Source organism: Drosophila mojavensis, unplaced genomic scaffold, assembly GCF_018153725.1.
Source record: "Drosophila mojavensis isolate 15081-1352.22 unplaced genomic scaffold, ASM1815372v1 contig_277, whole genome shotgun sequence".
NCBI classification, from domain to species: Eukaryota; Metazoa; Arthropoda; class Insecta; order Diptera; family Drosophilidae; genus Drosophila; species Drosophila mojavensis.
Window position 1 is genome coordinate 5,220,609 of NW_025318822.1, and position 23,271 is coordinate 5,243,879.

The following is a 23,271-nucleotide window of genomic DNA, read 5'->3' on the forward strand; positions in this document are numbered from 1 at the left end:
TTGGAAACAAGTTTCTATAGATAGCTAATTAAATCAATTTTTTTTTAGTTAATTGAAGCCTATAAAATTCCAGTTTTCTGGAACTCGTTCCTTTAAATTATGAATAGCTTTAAAAGACCATAAAACTTAGCTGACTCCACTGTTTACGCCTTTATTCTTGTTATAATTAAGTGGATACTTTTGGTGATTTTTTGGAAACAATATTCTGGGAGTGCTGGTGGAAATACTTATGTACATATATGTAGTCCTCTAATGTGCCGAGCCCAGTGGATGGCAGAACAAAGCTGTCTAATTATTTAAATAACAATGCGAGTACTTGAGACAATGGTGTGAGAAACGTTTTCCTGTACCATTTACTATTTATCTATTTGCTCTGGCTCCTCTTTAAGTATTTCCCACTATTGTCATAAGCCATATTGGTATGCGTATTGTGCGGCACGGGCACTCGTAAACAAGCTCACATTTATTATGTGCTAGAATCGACTGGGGGCCTTTGTATATGTATGCATTGGCACTTCCCCAATCTGTACTTGTCAGGGCCATTGTAAACAGTTTAAGATCAGAGACAGTCAAAGATCAGAGAGTGCAAAGTTAGCCTACTTGAGTCCCGTATATATCAGAGAGTCGATGCGAATGGGATCTCGACTGGAACAGCTTTGAAAAGGTTATACCAAGCAAGTTTCGCTACAGTTTTACTAGCTCCATAAACTTATAAAATATATAATATAAATTTGATATGGATCAGAACTAGTTTTGACGTCAGAGAATCAACTATTTTTATCTGGACATGGCGAGCACCAATTATTGTGTAATATACATATAGAGAATTAATGGTACTTAAATGTGTTATTGAATCTGCGCTTCTATTGTATTCAAAAGTCTTGTATATACGACTTTGGCACAGAAATGGTGGAAAGATGTCGAGAGTTTACAAATTATAGATATCAATTAGTTATTGTGGCTAGTTGTGCAGAGGTCAGTTGCTTATGAGGAAGGCTGTTCTGCTGTGCAGTTTGTCAATTGCTGAAAGCTTGTTGAGCCGTGACTGAGATTTCCCTCTCTGGTGTACGTACATATGCAACGAATAATATTCTTAGGTCCATAATGATGTGCATTTGAGCACATTTCAAAAATTAATAAAAAAAATTAATGTTTTATTCTAAACGAGCTAAGCAAAAATTTACAGCCCATTGCGAAAACTGAAAATCTTTATTGCTCTTTGTGGCACTTGGTAAATAAGCAAGCAAGGTAAATAGAATCCAGCGTTGCTACACGATCGGAAGATACCCTTTAGCCAAATTTATTATTGTGTACGTTATTCATAGATGAGTAATATCTTTCGACGCTGCTAGCCAATATACCCCACTGCGTCCATTTACGCTGAGTACAATAGCAATATTTCGGGCAGACACTGGGGCGAAGATTTCAGCTGAAGAGTGAGGCGGAAAAGAGACCTTTAGACATATTTACTAAACACCACCTAGCAGTCGGCAACTCACCTAGTCATTCAGTCAGTCACTCAGTCAGTCAGTCACTCAGTCAGTGAGTCGGCGTCGACGTCGACTGTGAGCTCGGCTCGGAGCTGGGCTTTGTGTTCAGGCGCCTCTTCTTCGAAGGGGGCTTTAAAATCCAGCCGCAACTTTGGCAACGCTCACAGTTATCGTTCGCAGCTGCGCGTTGTTGGACGTCCACCACGAGTCGAGATTCATAATTATTGATATAGTTCGAGTGTGTAGCGCTGAGTGGTGTAACGTGCTAATCGTATCTATCTTCGACTGAATAACAAACACATAAATATGCTGAGATACTTGTGCATTGTAGCAGCTGTTGCTCAGTTGATCGCTTTCTCACAGGCAGAAACGCGTAAGTTCGATCTTCATCAAAGTGTGTGTGTGTGTGTACGATGTCTTCTATGGAGTAGCGTTAGTTAAGGACATGTAAAGGAAATTTCGCCTGAAATGGAAATGAATCTCCGGTTGTCTGTCTCAATAATTGCCTAATTGCCTGAACAACCTGTAAACAGCATGCGTCATACCTATATAATTTCTCAATAGCAAAAATGCTCAGATAAAAGTGTGAAATTTTATTTAGTATTTATCTTTGGTTAGCAGAACTTTGACTTCTAATGGTGCAAGGGTTAGCCGACACATTGTGCAGTTCCCCATTCGAGTTAATTGACAGATACATATATTTATACATATTTGCAACTTTTTTATTTGCCTGGTAATTCATTTGATTACAAAATCCATATAAAAGCCCCAAGGAGTACAGCTATGAAAATCTGAATATTTGCCTACGTTGTCAGCTTTACTTAGCGTCTAATAAAATGAAGTAAGCAACAGTTAATTAGTAAATCTAACTGATGACTGGGCTGTAAGTGCACTTACTATACCTGAGATTACGATCTTCGCAATTAAGAGTTATAATTCATTATGGATATTTAAATCATTATAGATGTCGAGTGATGCGTTTTCTATTAAAGACATAATATACATAATTTGCAGTGGCTGACACAGTTTATCAAATTAAAGCAGATCTCTAACTCGGGCATGGGTACAAAGCCGATTGAAACAGAAAAAAAAAAAAAAAAAACAAAACAAAACAGACAAAGCCGAAACTTCCGCATCCATAAAAGACGCATTGAAAATGCTAACTATGAACCAAATCCATAGTTAATGGGCGCAGCTAAAGACTTCACTTTATTTGAGTTTCCGTTGAACAGCCTTCAACTTGAATTCAGTGCTGAGCTGCAGTAGCGGCGCTAATGATCAGCATATAAATATATATAGACATATTTATAATATATATGTAAGGCTTATTTAATTATATAGCTTCGATCTGTGACGGTCATGCAACAGAATTGTAAGCCATAAGGCGCACTCTAGGTGATTTCAGACAGGTTCTTGAGCATTGCATTTGTATGACCTTGTTGCGGGCGACCTTGCCGGAGATCGCGCTTGCTCTTGGCCGGGCCTGAGCTTGAATATTTGTTGACCGACTTTAGTTCGAGTCATTGAACTTTACAGGAATTGAAAGCAAAACTGATGCTTTTGTTTAAACGACTAAGTGATAAATATTTTTCTGGTTCTTCTTCTTGTTTACCCAATAGCCGCGTACATCAAACAATGCCGTCGCGACGATCCCAAGCTCGGTGATTGTATCAGCGCTGGACTGGAGCACCTGAGACCCTATCTGGCCAGCGGCATACCAGAGATCGAGGTGGGTAACCCTTTCATGCCTATTTGCATTGCCAAACGGGTTGCGCTTGCATAAGACCCAAACCAAATGGCAAATGCCAAATGCGGCGCTTGCGCAACGCCTCGTCCGCCGCACGTCGCGCGTGGCATGTGGCACCAGCCACTCAATTGCGGAAATTGTCTAACTTGATTTGCCATCGAGTTGCCCAAACTAGACTCCATTTTCGTCTCGATCTTTATTCATTTAGCTGCCTTCCGTGGAGCCTTTCAAGATGGATTCGCTGGCTCTGCAGCTGACCGAGGGACCGCAAGGCTATAAGATTACGCTCAAGAACATGGAAGCCTTCGGTGCCAGCAACTATCAGGTCAAGTCGCTGAAGCTCGGCGAGAACGGCGGTGAGCCGTTCAAGGCAACCATTTTCATGCCCAAGCTGAAGATCGAGGCAAAGTACACCAGCTCCGGTGTGCTGCTGATCATACCTGCCTCCGGCGGTGGCGAATTCCATGCCATATTTGATGGCGTCAATGCCGAACTGACCGGCAAGACGTCCTTGCGCGGTAAGTACTTGCATGTGGATTCGCTGAGTCTGGTCTTGGATGTGGACAAGGTCAATATGAGCATCTCGCGCGCCTTCAACAACAATCGCATCTTATGTAAGTACAAAAGCGGTCCTTATCTGCCTCTTAATTGACTGTATTCTTCCATCTCCTTAGTGGAGGCCACCAATCTCTTCCTGCGCGACAACTCGCAAATTGTGCTGGAGGCCATGCAGGCGCAGCTCCAAAAGAAGTTGGCCACCGAATTCGGAAAGTTGGCCAACCAGCTGCTTAAGAACGTTCCTGTCGACCAGTTCTACGTGAATTAGGCTACCTAGAATAAGGACTCTAGCTTTAAGGTTGCTTTTTATTTAATTGTAAAATACGCGTTATAGCTACGGACAAAGTATTAAACATTATCCTTGCAAAAATATCCTTGTTAAATGGAAAAATGACGTAACTTTACTATATATGTATATGATATTGATTATTAATTATTCGCAGATTCATTCGAGTGGAGATGTGTCTTATGTCGAACGGCTTGCCATTAAAAGAGCTTTAAGCTACGATTCATTTGGACCATTCATAAAATATACAGTATTTTGAAAAATAAAGATAATTACTCAACAATAAAAATGTAATTATATTAAATAAAATAGTCAATAATAAATTCCCCATGCCTTTGATTTTTATTAAACGACTTAATTGGGAGTGTCATGATGTAAGTTCTTTTATAATTGACACTTTGATTGTTAAAATAAGAACTCTTATATTTTTATTTTTTAATGTTTCTTTTTATTAAATATGTAGAAGTATTTAGTTTTACAATTGTTCATCTTTAGTTATGTTCGTACACCTATGTACATACGAGTAGCTAATTAGGTTTCATGTTTTCCATTTCATTTAATTGAATTCGAGTTGGTTTCTTGGGTGCTGTTGTGGCATTAACGGGGGCATTCAAAAGGAAACTGAAACATTAACCAACCTTAAGTAGTACAGTTTTAGCATTGGTCGAAAGTGCTCCAAATTTGCATTTGGAGTAAGTGTTAGGACTAATCACGAGCTATCAAAGGCTATACATTAAAAAAAAAAAAAAAAATGTATATATATATATATCAACAAATAGCTAAGAAAAACAAATGGATTTATATTTTAATTTTTTAATTTTTTGTTTTAATTGTTGCTTTACAACTGGGTCCAGATCTATAAGATCTTAGCCCGATACAAGATCAAAATCTAATAGATTCATATAATATATATCTTTTGTTTGTTGTTTTGTAAAATTTGAAATATATTTTCTAAATGTGCAATCGTCCCTTTCACTTACTACCAAATCGCAAACGAATGCCTTATACGAGTATTCTGTATATACAGTATTATGTGAGGGATCATCATTAACATTGTTGTTGTTTTTCTACAAGTTTGCTGTTGCTGTTGTTGTTGTTGTAATGTTATTGTAACATAGCACATGCCTATCGAGATTTGCCCATCGAGAACAATTTTCAAGTAAAAATCTATATAGTTTTACATACATTTCAATTCTACAATGGAAAGATCTACTGTTTGAATTTATTTTCTTTTGGGATTATTATTTCTTGCTTTCTTCTTTATTTTTGCATTTGGTTTTAATTTCGTTTTCGTTTTGTTTTAGTTTTTAATTTTAAATGTATTATATTTGTGAATTTTGGTAATTGTTAATTTCGTTAAAATGTTCGGCCTGGAAAAAGAGCAGCTTGCCAAGGCTAATAAAAAAATATGTCCGTTTACTTACTGGCTCATATAAAAGTTGATCATTCTTGGGTATGTATAATTATATATATATATGTATATATACATATGTTATATAGGTTTATATCATAGACAGCTAGCCTGTTTATATAAAAAATGCGCCGTATAAAATGCCTCAAGCTTTGCGCTATCTTTCGGCTTTCTTTTACTGGTTTTGTTGGAATGGTTATAGGTTAGTTATATATATTTATAGAGATGTATATGCATGTTATGTATACTATATATAGTATGCTATCTATTAACTTTATGCCATATTAATATGAATTTTGATTTCAGATTTGTTATCATCGCAGCCTTCTATTGAAGCCAATTGGTTGGAACTTGAATGGGAATATAAACCATGATAAACTGAACAGTTGTGATAATAAAACGTTTCAATTTTTGTATTTTTGTTTCATCATAAACGGTGTTTTTTTGTTTTTTATTTTACTCACAATGAAATTAGCATTAAATATAATTTATAGAATAAACATAAGAGTTGCGTGTGTATGTGTGTTTTTCTTTTCGTTTTAAATTTTAATGCATAATTAAATTAAAGGCTCGAAAGCTCGAATGCTATTTACGAATTATATATTTTTCTTTCTTATGCTTTCTTTATATATATATGTAGACTCGTACGTAACTTGTGCCGATTGCGCGCTGTTTACAAAACTAAAGGTTCATCGGAGTGTGTGTGTGTGTGTGTGATTGTGTGTGTAACTACAAAATATAATTATTTATGCTTTATAAGTATTTACGTGTATGTATAATGTATATTTATAAATATTTTATAGTTTTTACTTGACGCCAACTTTATACCATGCTTATATTCTTGCTATCGTACTATGCTTTTTACAACAAATTACAAATGGTTTTATTTTTCTCTCAGTGTATACCTTAAGCTTAGTTTACAATCTTTTGCTGTCGAAAAATTTTACAAATTTCTGCTGCTCGTTTGTATGAATATATTTATATATATATTATAGCAATTAGTTGAAATATGGTTTTTATTTTATTACTCATCGCTCATTCCTTAGTTTATGCACTTGTTGCAAAATAAAATGTACACTTTGAAAAGTTTTCTTTTTTTCTTTTTCTTTTTTGCCTGCTTTGGCAGCTGTGAAATTGGTTTTTATTTCGTTTGAGTTGTCAAAATGTTTTTATAAAAACCAACTCTATGAAAATCAATTTCATATTCATTTTTAAAACTACGATTGGCTTATGTCATAAGTTGTTCTTTATATCCATTGATTTTTATATAAGTTACGTTACAATTGTTGACATTTTCTCAATTTTAAATGGATTTTCCTTGTCGGTTTAATCGAGCGTTTAATATGCGTGCAAAATATGTTTACTGTTAAAACTAGCATAATGAATATATACATATATATATGTATATGAACATATTTATGTATATAGCGCTAGTTTCTTCTCAAATTTCACTGTGCTGCTGGTTGATTTAGTTTCCTACTTTACATATACAAATACATGTACAAATATGTCATATATCATATATAAGTATTTAAAATCTTTGCTGCTAGTCATAATCGAGTGTGGTACATAGAAATATATATCATATCTGTTTATATGTATATTGTGTTCGTTATGTATAAGATCTTGCCTTAGGCTAACTACGACAGCTTTGCAGCATGTATGTGTGTATGTGGGTGTATGAGGCTGTGTATATGTCCTATGCTGCGCTTGAGAATCTAAATACAGTGTTTTTGTTTTTTTTTTTTTTATGATTATGTAAATTAAAATTAATCAGTGCATTGCGCTCTGTCGACAGGCAGTTAATAAGTTAATAACTAACAAATTAATAAAATCTATATATTTCTTCAAAAAATACACAAATTTAATACCAAAATTATTGTTGCGCCAACGCTTGAAATACGCTAGGGGCTGTTAGGTGTGTGTGTGTGGGTTTAGTTTGAAATTTACACAAAAATTACATATGCTCGCTAAATATGTGTTATATATACATTACGTGTGTTTAAAAATAAACACATTGAATTTTGTGTTTGCCCGTAGAGAAAACCCGACAAAAATGTACATATTAAAATGAAAAAGTTTTGCATAAATTAGGAATTTAAATTCGATTTTTTTTTGTTTCGTTTACTTTTGCTTAAGGCGTCGAGAGATATACTAAAGGTTTTTATCAAAATGTACAAAGCTTCTGATTTTTTACAATGTGTGTGTACATACAATAAAATATCTCAATTTACATGTAGTGTGTGTGGGTGTGTCTGAACATGTTTGCATTTCAAGCCGCGCAGTATTTGTTAATATTAAAAATCAAAATGAAAACACAATTTAAAACGCGAGCGTCCACAGCTGCTGCGTCCAGTGGCCATTCAACTGTAAACCAGAAAACGCGCAAGCAGTGCATATTTTTTCCACTGCATGCATCTGCACTGCTTGGCGCGTAACTGCCGCTACAGCTTGGCGCGTGAATAAAAAATGTTTCATATATGAATAATTTCTAACATTCTTATTTGTATGCAATATAAAAGGTGGGCGAACTAAACAATGACTTACAAGTGGTCTTGAAATATTTAATTGTATTTATGCTTTTAATCAATTGGTTTTACATTCGTGTTTGTGAGTGAGTTGCTCGTTAAAAAGTAAATATATATATATATATGCATATCTTTGAAAAATCATAACTAAAAGAAACTTAAAAGTGAAGTCATAAATCAGTAATCAGTTAAATCTTAGCAGCTAAACAAAAGAGTTCGGATCGACGGCCCAAAGAAGCGCGTTTCTATATATATATATATATAAATACAAATTTATGTGAGAGTTTGTGTGTGTGTGGGGCGCTTAAAATCAAAACAATTTACAAAATACAAATATGAATGTAAATATATATATATATGTATATGTGTGTGTAGTATGTATAGTATGTATGTATATATATGCATGTATAGCTGGTATATAGTGGGGGATTCACACGCTTTAAGTGAATGTGTTTTCCTTATATATATATATATATGCATATGTGTGAGTATGAGTCTTCTATGTATGTGTGTGTGTGTGGGTGTGTGTTTGAGGGGCTTTCTTTAACATTATTTTGTTTACAGGTAATTTACAAACAAGTGATCGAATTAAATTAATGAGAATTTTACAAAACAGCTTTGAATTTTACATGGGAACAACAAACTGACAAAAAAATATATATTTAATAATTATTACATTGTTTTACATGGTTTTTCTGGTTGTTGTTGGTTTTTGTTTTGTTTGTTTGTTTGTTTGTTTTTTTTTTTTTTTTTTTTTTTGTACAAAATTTTACATAGCGCAAAAGCGACGTGAAATTGTTGCAAAACGCAACGCTAAAGAGTTCTCGATTGTTTTGCCTGTGTGTGGGTGTGTGTGAATGTGTATGGGTGTGTTTGTGAGACTGTGTGTGTGCTGCTGGCTTCTTTTCTTTATATTATGAAGTTCTTTACACATATTTAATTTGCTTGCTCTTTAGCCTACATTCTACATTTAAGTTGTTCGTTATATTGAATTGTGTACTTGATAATATTTATATGTTTATATATGTTCATATAATTATTTGAAATGGTTGCAGTTAAATTCTATGCTAATAATCGTGTTCTTTCTTATGTTTGCTTTCTTTAATTCGTTCTTTTCTTCATTACTTTGATCTGCTCTGTTTCGCAACTAAACGTCACGCGCTTTTGTTTAAATAATTCAAATTTACAGTCGATTCCTTTGCTTAAACATTTACAAATTAGTTTTTAGTTTTTTTTTTTTTTTTTTTTTTTAGTTTTTTCTCATTTTTATACAAAATTGTTACAACGAAAATGTACGCAGACATGCTTTTCTTTTTTTTTTGTTTTGTTTTTATTTTTATTTTTTTTATGCTCGAGCTCGAAGTTTTCATTTCGACAGCATTTTAAAAATATTTTCTCGCATATTTTCTGGGATGCAATAAATGAAACAATTAAAATTGAACGCACAAATTATTTGCAGCTATTCAACTCATCGCATGTTTTTTTCTTTCAGTGTATGTGTTAGTATTACGCACTTTACAAAAGCGTTTAACGATCATATTTAGTTGTTGGTTTTTGTTACAGTTGAATATACAAATTATCGATTTCTCCCCTCTTGGAAGTCGATCTCTCTATAACCCGCTCTTGGGCTGAGAATCTTTGTGTTGGTTTATCTTTCTGCAGGTTTGTTCTTCTGCGTTGTGTTTATAAATAAATTACATTACATTTCTTTGTATTATAGTTAGTATTTTATGTGTGTGTGTATATATATATATGTATATTTTTGTTTATAATATTTATAGTATGCATTCGCTTTGCTTTTTATGCTATTCTTGTCGTACTCCTTTTGCTTTTCCATCTTCTTCTTCATCCAGAGACTAAAAACTAAAATTCGTTAACGCGCTGCATTTCGTCACTTTACAACACTCCGTTGGCTGTTGTTGGTGGTCCAATGGGACCAAGGGCGGAGCTCACTCCCACAGTGCCGGACGACTCTGAGGTGGCTGGCGATGTCGGCTCGGCCATCGAGATGCTCCCATTCTCCTGCACGGCACAAATGCTCGGCGATCCGATGCTGTTGGTGGTTGTGGTAACTGCACTGCCGGTCACAATAGATGTTGAGGAGGGCGTGGCTCCGGTGGTACCGGTTGCACTGCTGCTGTTGCTGATGCTGCTGTTGCTGCTGTTGGTGTTGGTGGTGCTGCTGTTGCTGCTGCTGCTGCTGATGGCGGCAACTGTTGTGGTTGCTGATGTGCTGGCAGTGCTGGTAACACCGACGCTGGCCGTGACAGCGGTTATGGGATTCGTTATCTTCATGTAGTACTTCTCTAGCTTGGCGTTGATGTGCTTGCCATAGGTGTACTTGCGCAAGGCGGTCATGTGGGGTCGTATCTTGGTCATCAGCTTCTTCAGCTGCGTCGGCTCCGACACGTCAATCATCTTCTGCACCACATAGTTGGCATACTGGTCCTTCATCATGACGTGCAAGGCGCTGCAGGACAATCGCGCAAGAGGGGCCGGCATTAGTAAGCCACATCATTTATTTACAGATTATGCGCATTTACATGCCCACATTATATTTATTAGGCTACTTACTTGTCATTGAATGTGCACACCTCATCGATCAGACCCGTGCGCTCGCTGCGTGTGGCATGTGTCACACACTTCTCCACCACGTTCGAGGCAAACTTGTGTTGCGACAGCACCAGCACCTTGCCACGCACGCTGTTAATCAGTATCGATTTGTCCTCCTGCTTGCCATGCTCTGAAACAATTACACCAAAAATGTATTAACATGAAGGACGTTACGCTGAAACGCTACACACAGGATAGGGCGTGCTCACAGTCCAATTTTTGTAATAGAAAAAAAAAACCTGGATATCTTCATTTACCACTGGCCTAAGGCTGATTCGATTTCGTACGAAAGGACTTGCCCGACTTACCTAGAACGTGCTGAATGACATAGTTGCCATATTGGTCTTGGATCAAGTTCTCTGTATGCTCGTGCAATTCGTCCAAAATGGGCGTGGTCTGCTCGGGTGTGCAGTGCTCGAGGATGCGTTGTATGACCCGGCAGCCATAGGGATGTGTGCTCAGCGAATAGACCTGACCCTTGAACGCATTGATGACAAACTGCAGTGCAGCGGGATCGACGCATTCGATGCATTTCTGCACGACATGGTTGCCATTCTGATCTTTGACACACTTGAGGACATGTCCGTCCAGTTCGTGAACGATCTCTTGCTGTTGCTCAGGAGAAATGCTCTCCAGCGCCTTCTGGATCACGCGACAGCCGTACATCTGGAGCGCCAACTGCAGCACGTGACCTTTGACCTGCATGCCAAGCGTGTTCTTCTGCTCTGGAGTACCAAACTCAAAGAACTTCTGAATTACATAGTTGCCAAACACGTCTGTCATCAGGCTGTAGGCGGCGCCCAGAATTTCATTGAAGACCATTTGCTTCTCGGCGGCTGTGGCCCGTTCCAGTTTCTGCTGGATGAAGCGTGAGCCATGCTGATCTTGTGAGAACTCCACAATGTGGTTGCTCAGATCGCGCAACTGCAAGTTCGGATACCGCTGATTCCTGAAATCCTCCAGCAGGCGCGACCTGCCCGGCTGTGGTGCGCCGGTTGCACCGGCCGCAGCAGCAGCCACCGCAGCAGCGGCGGCCACCTGCCTTGAGTTCGCCACGGCAGCGGCCACGGCGGCGGGCGTTGTGCCCGGCAGCGCCAAGTGATTCGAGAAGAGCGAACTGTTCGACCCGAACATATTGTTCGCTGCGGCCGCAACTGCCGCCTGGGCCGCTGCCGCTGTGGCCGGCAGACCGACCGCCAGCTGCTGGCGTTGACGCGACTCGGCGCCGGGCGCCCGATTGCCGCCCATCAGGCAGGACTGGCCAGTCGGCGGCGGTGTCAACGGTGCGCCCAACGGACTGGCCGAGGCATTGACTCCCGCTGCGCCCAGCGCTCCGTATGCGCTGCTATTCGACATGGCGCCGGGCCATTTGGCTCGCGCTGCAGCCGCAGCAGCTGCAGCGGCTTGAGCCACGCTGCTGTTCACCGCATTGGCGGCGGCGACGCTGCTCGTGGTGTAGTCCATGGCCGAGGGGCTGAACGCAGATGTGGTGCGATCGAACGAGTCGCGACGACCGGTCAATGAGTTTGTGTTGAGTGCAAGGCCTATGAAGAAGATGAAGAAAATGAGATTTGATTATTGCTTGCAGAGTCAAATACTAGAAGAGAGGCAACTAGAGAATGAGGCATATGCTTAAATTATATGATTATATAACATATACAGCTTAAGATTAATCAACTGATTGAGCTGTTCAATCATAGTCGAATATTTTGGAGTTTATACAAAATATAATTGTTATTCATATATTATAATAATTCATTTTGTTAGTTAAGATGTAAAGCAATATGTGAAAATAATATGAAAAGTAATTAAACAAAAAATACACACGTATATATAAACTATAAATCAAATTCAATTATAATTTATTAAGTTAACTGTCATATTATCATTTAGATATGATGTCTGCATATAGTACAGCATTTTGGAAGAGAGCGCATATATTGCTTACAGGCAACTATAATATTTCCATACTAAGTAACCATTAAAAAGAGCTGTAATGCATGCCAGATAGCCGAGGCATATATTCCCAGCAGCTTAACTACATTCAGCGTCCATTTCAAGTCACAATTTAATAGTTGAGCAAAGAGCCAAGAGGGGCAAAAGAAAGTGACAGTGAGAGAGGGAGAGAGAGGGAGAGAGACAGAGAAAGTCTATGCGCTATTTTGTAATTAATCGAGTTACAACACTGAGTTAAAGGCCTAGAGTAGGACGCTCGTAAACTTAATTGCCTACTTTTAAGGCGCAGCTGTGGCGCACCGTTAGTTTCAGTTTGATGCGACTGAGTTGGCAAACTATAGAGAAGGAGAGATAGAGAAAGAAAGAGAGAGCAGCAGCAGGCAGCCCACTTACACATTTAACTGACAGCCAGTGAGTGTAGTACTCGTAATGTCACCCATTAAGGGAGCACATATGCGTTCCAAGAGTCGCACTGCAAAGCCCTTGGGATATGTAAAGGAATGTATATGGAAGGAGTGAGAGTGTGTGGGACGATATCTAAGGACACCCAATGGGGGCAATGCTGTAAGCACAAGAGAAGAAGAGCAGAAGAGCGAGATGGAGAGAGAGAGAGAGAGAGAGGTGGGTCGCTGCCAACTTGATGGATGCTGTAATATGTCACTGGCATTGATTTGCACAGAGGAGCAGAGCAGAACAGAGCGGGCAGAATTTACTGCCTGACAGGACATGTTTTAAGCAGCTAAAAAAAAAAAAAAAAAGAAAAAAGAAAACAAATATAAAGAAGAGTGAAAGTTTTGCGCCTGCGAGAATGCAATGCCATTCACAAGCGACAACTTACATTCGAATCCACGGCGCTGGCAACTTTACGCCCTAATGAATTCATTGCCTGCTGCCGGCTGTTGCATGCGACCTCTCCCCCCTTCCCTACCACCACTGCAGCCAACAGAAGAATGCCTGCGGCAAGCCTTGCAACACGAAAGCCCCGCGCCCATGCGGAGGAGAGGGTGCGGGCGGACTACTGCGCAAATTAATTGCATAAATTTCTTTATAAATGTCGTCCTCAACTGTGCCATAAACACCGAGCGATTGCCTTCTCCTAATGAGAGGCGCGGCCCACATGCCACATGTGTGTGCCATTGTGCTATATATTCAGTTAAGTTCCGCTATCTCGCCGTCACGCCAGAGAATCGCAAAGAATTTAAATGAAATGGCGTGAAAATTACCAAAGTTTAACAGTTTCAGTGGGAGAAGTTTAAATTGCTTTAGAATTATTAGCTAGAAATAAGCTGAAATTTGATTATGACTGTTAATTGTTGTCAAACTAATTTTGTGTTGAATAAACTTAAACAGCAGCTGAATACAGTGTTGTAGAACGATCAACTAAATTATCCAAATTAGTCAAATGTGTTGCAAAATTAATCTTGGTCCAACTAGGTGTGTGTAAACAGTTAGAAATGGAATTGTAATTCAAAGCCGTCAAACGGGTTTCATCTAATTCTTAGTTCCTGCTGCTCTACATCTCAATGCGACACTTAATTGAAACATGCAGGAAAATGTAAATTTTACTAGGATTGCCAGCAACCAGTGTTGCAAAATACAATGCTTAATAAATGACTACAACAATTTTCGTGTGCTCGTCGACGCGTCTGGATAAAAACTTTTAATTTTTGCATTTAAATTGCAACTAATTTGGCGCACTTCAGCGTCGCGACTGCTAAATTCCATTTCAAGTGCAGGCAATGAACACGACCAGGGGAGCGTGGGCGTGCAGGCTATAGGGCGGGTTGGAATGGATTATGTAGTACAAACAATTTGCGTCAATGAAAGTGTCGAGTGGGCGGCCTGCAGCAGTCTGTGCACTGGACAGGATTGGGGACTGGGCCACAGAACTACTCTTCTGCTTTGGATGTTTGCCAGTTTGTTTATTTTATTTGGTGTTACAGCATCCCCCACCCCCACAGCATTTCCCCTCTGCCGAGTGTTTAATGTGCCGCGTGGTAGCTTCAACAATTTAAAAGGGAATTATTCATGCAATTTGTGTGTGCTAGAGATTGTGAAGAGAGAGAGAGGGAGATATCCAAGTATCGGTAGTTGAAAACAGTCGTAATAATTAAGAGCGGGAACTACCTGTCTTTTACAGGCATCCCACTTTATTCCACACCCTGCCCATTTATCTAACGCTGCGAGCTATGTCTGACAGGACTCCGTCCTCTGCCTGCGTCTCTTTGCCTCCCTCTCCCTCTCTCTTTCTCTCTCGTTCTGTATCGCGTGTAGCAGCAAGGACACTTTGCGAAATGAAACTGCAGCATCTCTCACATGTGCACATATAGACACACTCACACACACACTCACACACTTGCGTGTGTCTGCGTAAGTGTGGGGCATTAAAAAGACGCCCCGGTTTATAGCAGGCGACATTTTGTGGTTTATGCACACGTTCCACATGTGAGCAGAGCAGCAGATGCCACCTCATAGACAAGCCCCCACCACGCCCCGGTGCCTGCTCAGCCTAATGTAATCATTTTATGAATTATAAATGCACACACGTGCGCATTATGCACATCTACCAACACACACACACACACACACACGCACAGAGAGAGACAGGTAGGCAGTAAAAAAGAAAACGCATTAAATAAAATGTTTCGAGTTATTTAAATGCCCGGAAACTATTGCCAAGAACGAACGACGACTAAAGAGCTGGGCAAGTTTGTAAAAGTCGTTAAGTGGGCTATCAAATAAACAGTGTTGAGAGCGCTTTACACAAAAATGTAATTAGTGTTGGAAAAGCCGGCATAAAATGCATGCTTTCAAACTGAACTGGCCCATCATATGAAGCTGTAACTCAAGACAGCAATTTGAGTGCTACTCGCGAGATGTCTTTGTATCTTCAAGATGCATCTTAAGCGAGCTGCTTAATAGAAGAGTGAGAGAGAGAGAGAGTGAGAGATGCATGCTTGCGTGGGAGTGTATGAAGTTTCCGTTTATGTGAATAAATATGCACATAAATACATACATATGTATGTATATAGTATATGGTTATTGGATGGCATGCATAGTCGTCTGCTTGATTACTTATATTAAGATCTCTCAGAAAGTAGAGCTCTGCTGCTGTTTTTAATATCGTAACTATATCTGGAATACTACACAGCTACATCCATCCGCTGCATCACTTAATTAACATAAATGTATTTATGATTTGATTTGAATGCTTTTCATTTGCATGTGGTATCGTTAGCTAAACGCAACTAGGTTAAGTATGCCACACGTGCGAGACATGCCCACTTCGAAATGACGCCCTCGCCCCTTATTGCACACCCCCTCCCCCCTGTGGCGCCTGACAATCAGTCAAAAATCAATTAAGTGCATTTGTCATTACGCTCTTCTTGACATGGTTTGGGCTCGCCCATTCAATGCAGTCCAATTCAATTCAGACCGAAGCCTGCTGATTGCGAATTGTGTCTCGGCTCGAGACTCTCGAGTACTGTGCACAACCACTAGCACACACACTCACACACCTATACACCCACACAGCCACACACACACACATTCACACACATATCTCAATTGCAATTAGCACTAAGGCAAGTGAGTCGCTTCTCAATTGTTTGGCACATCCCGCAGCACTCCCCTCTCCTGCTAAATGGCAGGCTCGCTTACCCCCCCTCCCACTCATTACTGTAGTGCTGCCATCGATGCGCCAAGACAACAATTGTAAGCCTCATAGCCAAGTCACGAGTCACATGCACAGGCCCAGGCCCGGCCCAGGCCCATCCATGCACTGCCACAGCAGTCACAGTGTCAGCCCGCTGCACAGCCTCCCCCGCCCACGTAGCTCCCTCGAGTCCGGACTCCTTTGGGCCTGCGTGCAATGTCAAAAAGCTTTTTAATGGAGATTATATTGTTTTAAGTGGCTGCACATCTCTCAGTCCCACCCACCCGGCATACGCTACCCAGCCACCCTGCGGGTCTGTGCGCAGACAAGCTGCAATTACAAACGTTAATGCGTGCACACACATACTTACATACAGCATGAACGAACAGTGAAGGGGGCTTATGTGTGTCTGTGTGTGTGTATGACTTTGCAACCGCCAAAGCATTTGGATGTCCTTTGCAATATTGCGAAGGAGAGACAAGCGACCCGGCACCACAGAGCAGATCAGACGGAAGGCTTCCTTGGGCACCCTTTCGATTTGGCTATGCCTTTGCCTTGCATCCTGGCCATGCCCACAAATTATTATGTACACCTTTCACATGTTGGCAACATGTGATTGCATTTGGGGGAAAGTGAAAGCAAGCAACTACAACAGCAACAACAGCACAAAAGGCAAAGCCAATGCCAAAACCATTTTACATTTACTCTAGCTGCTATCGCTGCCCTTTTCCCACTATGCTCGTGCTCTGTCTGGCATAATGCTCGCTTTGTTGTTGTTGCTGCTGCTGTTATCCTTGTTGCTCACTGCAACCGCCTGCTGCTGGCTTTTGTGCAAATGAATTCGTTTATTTTGTAAAATGTCAATTGCTGCTGGGCCACAGACGAGCTGCAGCAGCTGCTGCAATTGCGTCGAGCAAGGAGGTTTGTGGCAGGAAGGTGGCAGAAGCAGCAATGGCAGCTTGTGAATGATTTTGTGCCACATGCAGCAGCAGTAGCAGCAGCAGCAGCAGCAGCAACTTGTTTGACACTTGCCGCAAAGGAGAGCCAGCTACTGTATGTGCGGAGGTGAGTGACAAAGTACGACTCATAGAGCGGGAGTGCAAGAGAGAGAGAGAGAGAGAGAGAGAGGCGAGTACTAGGCAACTGCTGCACTTTGCGCTTAATGAAATTCCCAATGACGTGCACAACATGGCGTATGCGTAACGTTATGTAAGCGACACGCTCGAAACACAATTGATTAGACATAAGCATTAGTTAAAGTGAATGATACTTAGAGCATAATTATACCATTAGAATAGCTAGTATTTATTGGGGGTTGAGAATGTGCAAATGCAATAGACTATATGCAGGGAATATCATTAGGTTATTCATGCGAAATATTCAATAGGAATTAGCAGTGGCTATGCAATGATATTTAATTGAATATCTACTACTTTCTATTATATTATTTTATCATTATCATATTTTATATATTATATTTTTCATGTGATTTCACTTCACTTCAGCCATGAGCTTTGCTCATTGAACTGAACTTTACTATCCACTTCACATTGGCCATATATTACAGGGTATACCGCATGCAAATTGTATGAAATTGGTAGCCATACGTCATGGGAGATGCGTCAGCAAAATAATTCGTGGAAAAAGAACATTTCGTGGAAAAAATGACGAAAAATCCTCATTAAACGTCCAGCATGAAGGGAAATTAATTAACGAAATAATGTGAAAGTTGAGCCATTAACGTGTTAAGAGAGCTAACGGTTGGAAAATGTCGAAAATGTGTGTGCGGCAGCAGGGAATTGAGAAACTCGTAGTGGGAAATGAGAATGCAAATGGCTCGATTTTTGTATTTTTGCTCCATTAAGTGGGATTCCGTGTGGTCAAATTGATTTTTCCCTGACGTTCGCTTCGGGGTGAATAATTCAATAAGCGCTTAAATGACGCGCCTCTCCAGCTCGGCGAACAAAACACAAATATTGCAGTTGAATTTGTGGGCGCCACAGTGCCGGGCTACATTTTCCGGCAGTGAAAAGCTGAAACAACTATTTTACAGCTAGAAAATTACAACTTTTCATTGCCCCACAGCATTTGCAGTAGCAGCTTTTGGGTAATAGAAAATGCCAACTGAGGCGTCGAGGGAGCGCCAGACAGCCATCAGCAAAGGGGCGTCGGTGAGCTGGGGTGAGGTGGGGCGGGGCGGGGCCCTGTACAAAGCGTTATGCAAGTAAACTCCGACGAAAGTGTAAACTTTCATTGCCTGACTGCCGTTATTAATTATAATTTGAAATTCTATAAATTTACAACAATTGCCAACAGCAGCAGCAGGAGCAGGAGCAGCAGGAGGAGCAGCAGCAGTAGCGACAACAACAACAGCAAGACAAATACAAATATAGCTTTTTGCAACAAGCGTCAACATTTCGCCCACTCAAGTTTCCAAGCTTCTGGTTACCATCATCACACCATCCCCAACCACCCAATCCCATCCAGCACGCCCGTCGCCAACAGACCCAATTCCTTTGGCTCATATTGCAAAATGTTATTTTTGAGCACAAAAACTAAACACAAAATACACTCAACACTCGCAGCGCACACAAACACGCACATATATTTTAGAGTGGTGCGCGTGTTGGGTTTATGCGTTGCTCTGCTCGACTCCTGCGGAACGTTAAGCATTCCTATTAAAGCTATTTTTGCAAAAGTTGGCTGTTTGTTCTGCATTGCAGCTTGAGCGAACAGACTGACAGCATTTAGATAGATAGAAAACTTTGTTAATTTCATACTTTTGCGCTTTTCATTGTAGATCATCCTAATCACGACTCAATCTGAAACACTCTCCGAAATGGACATTCCACAAAGCCTGAATAATCCACTTGCCGATTTGGTAGACTTTGTAAAGATTTACCGATGACAAACTCAATCAGCTTATACACGATATTTATCGATGACAAACTCAATCAGCTTATACACGATATATGTACGCATAAACGTAACTCCGATAATTTCGTTTTATTTTTGCGCTTTACAGCCACGCCGAGCACTTACAGACACACCAACACAAACACACACACATGCACACAAACTCATATGGCATGATTCAGCCGACGGCTGACAGAATTAGTATTGCATGGCAAGGATAGCACACAAAATGTTGCAGCAGCAGCTGCTGCTGTTGCTGTTGTTGTTGTTGTTGTTGCATTTGTTGCAGTTGCTGCATTTGGGCAATAATAACATTTTGCGTGCTTGCATGCAATTGCTTTCAGTCTGCTTTTCACCTGCTGCTTCTTCTTCATTTTTAGTTATTATTATTATTATTTTTCGTTCCCTTCTTTCTTTGTGCATTAGATATTTATGAAAAGCATGAAAATTTACTGACAAAACAACCGTTGGCGTTTCACTGATTTGGTCTGTGCTACTGACTGAACTGCACAAGCTCTTCGTCATGCCCTGTAAGTCAGACGTAATATGGGCAATAAGTAAATGCGATTAACTAAGATTTTGCCATAATTTAAAATAATTATTATTACTTCTATAAATGTTACTTAAGCTATTATATAATAATAGCTACTGCTCACACTATATTATCAAGCATTCGTCTATTCTATACGAATTCCATTCCCCCTTCTTATCACATGTTATACGCCGTTCAACTAATATGCCTTGCAACAGCGCATGTAGCGCACACGCAGACACGCAAGATAATAGAAGTGAAATTTGAAATTAGAAATCGCATTACATTGCTATAACATGAATAATATGCCTGCAAATATGGAAGGGGCGGTAGGTAAGAAGGTCTAGCTAGGCATTATAATTGCTATACATATCATATTATCAATATATAATGTAGTTATGCATGTAAATGTTGTCTTGTTATTGTTATGAATATATAATTTGAGTTTGTTGTTCTTTGTTGAATGTAGGTTATGGTTAGGAATAATGGCCGCACCAGTATGAGAATATGATGGAATAGGCTAAATAGTATATGTATATCTATATAAGGTGCTATATACAGATCTTTCTAACTCTTCAACTACTATATATATATATATATATATCTATATATGTTCAGAATATATTACAAGAGTGCTTGGCATGGATCGTTTCACTTACCTCCGACACTGGAACCGTTTTGCTGTGAGTAGAGATTCTGTTGAGCCGTCTGAGGCTGTGGTGGATACAGTTGTGGGCCCTGGGGTGGCGGCGGACCGGCACGTGTTGCGCCCGGCGGCACCGCCAGCACGGGGGCTGGACTAACCAGACGCATGGGTGTACCGGTGCGGGGTCCCATCACAAGCGAGCCACTCTGATCGAAGTAGGCCGGTATGACCTTGAGTAATTATCGATTGGAGTGTCGATTTCGATTTCAGTTTCGATAATTTATACAAATTTTTGTACAGGGTTAGCATTTGATATTGGTATTCGATTTGTATTTTGAGGTTATGAAGCATTTTTTTTTATATAGAAAAAGAAAAGAGAGAAAAATACAACGTTTTAGGTCAAGTCGTAGGTTAACTATACAGGTATATATATACATATATATATGTATGTATATATATATAGTTATGGCATGTATATGTATATCGTATGTGCTGTATATGAAACGTTAATCGCGATCAATGTGTACAAACAATTTACACAAAACTTTACAAAATGCCCAGCGTGGTACGCGCGCTCTATATATACACAATGGTTGCCCCTTTGTGGACTCTTAGCCCTGCCCTCTGTTTCGCTCACCTGATAGGGCTGATTCTCGGCACCCTGCTGCGAGGGTGTCAGCGGCCGGCGCGGCTGTGTGTTCTGCTGCGGTATCAGATTGCCCGGATACATGCCCCAGGGCGCGACGTTGTAATACGGTGGCATTTGAGCCGCGGCAATCATGCCCAGATACGGTGTCGCCTCCTGTCCGGGATTGATGACATACGGGGCCGCCTGTTGTGCGGCATATGCTGCATTCTGTTGCGCCAAAAACTGCTGAGAAGCGGCGGCCATTTGCATCTGTTGCTGCTGCTGTTGCTGCGATGCCTGCATTGTGCCATTGGGTGCGCCAGGTGGTGCAGCGCCGGCTGCAGCCGCTGCACTTGCTGCCGATGTGGCTGCAGCGGCCGCAGCCGCTAAGCCCGGATTCTGTGAGCGAAAGAGTTGCTGCAAAGGAACGAAAACAACAGATAAATCGTTTAAAATTTAAAATAAATGAGGTTTCTATGGCTGATGTTATTGTAAGTACTGTTTGCTTGTGCTTTCTAAAGCTGTGAACACGCCAGGTAACCAAGTTTCCAGATACATGATCCACCACCACAGATTTCTTGAATGCCAGCCAGGTATTTAGTATTTCACTCTACATACCATATGTCTCATCTCTCTATCTCTCTTTCGCTCTCTCTCTCTCTCTCTCTCTCTCTGTTTGTGAAATTAATATTTTATTTACAAGTCCTTCGTGAACTTAAGTTACAAAGTTCAATTAGTCTACGATTTCACTTTATGTTAACCATTGAACCTTGAATAATTAAAAGTTGGTTTATTTTTCACAGAGCTTTTTTTCTTCTTGCCAATTTGCATACTCGAGGGCTATTTTCTACTGGCCCCGAGTCCCTAATGTCAATGTTTTTCTTTTTTCGTGTTTGCTTCGAATCTGTGTGGAATTATAGAGCGCAGCAGCCGCTTCATATTACACGCCCTACAATATCTAACTGTTTTTGACTCTAATAAGCATGCCGGCAGCAAAGGCAGCTGCTGCTCGTTTTCTTTTTCGTGTTGTTCTAGCAGTGGAAACAAGATCAAGTGTTTTCAATTGGAAAATTAAATCAAATTCAATCAAATCAGCATGTGTTATCCACACACATACACAGACACACACGCACTGGTTACAGGATACCTTTACATAACGAGCCAGCAGGAAAAGTAACGTGCAGGAGAAGGGGAGAGAGAGAGAGAGAGAGAGAGAGAGAGAGCGGAGATAAAACAACATAGCAACGCATGACTGACGGCTTTTCTCTCTTTTTTCACTTTGTTTTTCTTTTTTCCAGTGTTGTCATATCATTTCCAGCAGCAACAGCAACGGTAAACCCACTCGTGGCTTAAAGAGGCATACAAATTGTGTGCGTAAAAGGTGGAAAAAAGCTGCAGCCCACTCCTGTCTCTGTATTCAGTGTGGTGCACAGTGGCTTTAAGTGGGAATATTTAAATTGGAACAGCGCCACTGCGATTGCCACTTGACAAGTTGGCATGCCCAATACCCGAGTGTACTTCAAATCGATGGCTAGATAAAAACGAAGCGAAACATTCAGTTGAACGCATCAAACGAGCGCAGACTGTACTGTGAAAAACCGTTATGCTACAGCAAGTGAAGCGCCACTTGAACTGTGGCATTCACTGGGCTCGAGCAAATATCAGCTGCTTTAAAAATTCATAAGATCAATTTCAACATTTGGCATTACGGCTACGGCTACCTTCAGATGCTCGGCAATAACCTCGCAGAGTAGCACTCTTAGCCATTCCTGGCACTGGGGAGTCCTGTCAATTGTTTACATGCGAGCATTTCGTGAATTGAGGTAAGACAACGAGCAGAGTACGTACAACAATTTGTTTGAAGCAACAGAAGGCGCAGCGGGGAGCAGCTGCTTACAGCAGCTACACGAGCAACAACAACAGCGGCAGCAACAACAAATGAGCAACGCAAGTAACAGAAAAATGAAATCAATGTGAATTATTGATGAATGGCGCAGCGGCAGACGCAGAATAAAAACGAATATTAGAGCAAGAACGAAACGAAACTTGGCAAAAGATTACCAAAGCTGAAATAATAATACACAAACACACACACACACACACACCAACATACACTCACACTTCAACAGTGAAGCACGCAGCGATAAAAATCAAATATCATGTTGCATACTTTTAGGCGCGTGACGCGAAACTCTCTTCCGTGGCATAAAATAATAATCAGGGTCTAGAGGAACGCTGAAATCTTAACTGCGAACCCCCTTGGCTTCCTTTTACTACAATCTGTCTGCACTTCAACGCCATTATT

General features: G+C 40.4%; 2 protein-coding genes across 10 annotated transcripts in view; one reads left to right on the forward strand and one right to left on the reverse strand.

The window, feature by feature from the left end:
* Nucleotides 1–1,652: 1,652 nt before the first annotated feature.
* LOC6574430 lies at nucleotides 1,653–4,186 on the forward strand. The gene is made up of 4 exons (XM_002000441.4): nucleotides 1,653–1,863; nucleotides 3,110–3,219; nucleotides 3,446–3,851; nucleotides 3,912–4,186. Exons 1-4 carry the CDS (start codon nucleotides 1,797–1,799, stop codon nucleotides 4,061–4,063), a joined length of 735 nt encoding a protein of 244 aa, XP_002000477.1. The 5' UTR covers nucleotides 1,653–1,796; the 3' UTR covers nucleotides 4,064–4,186.
* Nucleotides 4,187–9,331: 5,145 nt separating this feature from the next.
* Nucleotides 9,332–23,271, reverse strand: part of LOC6574434 (maternal protein pumilio) — a 204,811-nt gene continuing 190,871 nt past the window's right edge. For all 9 annotated transcript variants that reach the window (XM_015167448.3, XM_032733595.2, XM_032733596.2 and 6 more), the window contains 5 exons: nucleotides 20,976–21,383; nucleotides 20,352–20,568; nucleotides 10,942–12,177; nucleotides 10,595–10,763; nucleotides 9,332–10,490 (listed from right to left, as the gene is read on the reverse strand). In XM_015167448.3, the coding sequence (XP_015022934.1) occupies nucleotides 9,917–10,490; nucleotides 10,595–10,763; nucleotides 10,942–12,177; nucleotides 20,352–20,568; nucleotides 20,976–21,383 (2,604 nt within the window). In that variant the 3' untranslated portion in view covers nucleotides 9,332–9,916. The remainder of the gene's footprint in view (nucleotides 10,491–10,594; nucleotides 10,764–10,941; nucleotides 12,178–20,351; nucleotides 20,569–20,975; nucleotides 21,384–23,271) is intronic.

What these genes read in the sequence shown, in the direction of transcription:
- LOC6574430 (XM_002000441.4), top strand. Translation starts at nt 1,797, where the DNA reads ATGCTGAGATACTTGTGCATTGTAGCAGCTGTTGCTCAGTTGATCGCT. An exon ending in GCGGCATACCAGAGATCGAG is followed by an intron (nt 3,220 to 3,445) that starts GTGGGTAACCCT and finishes TTATTCATTTAG; the next exon opens with CTGCCTTCCGTGGAGCCTTT. An exon ending in CAACAACAATCGCATCTTAT is followed by an intron (nt 3,852 to 3,911) that starts GTAAGTACAAAA and finishes CCATCTCCTTAG; the next exon opens with TGGAGGCCACCAATCTCTTC.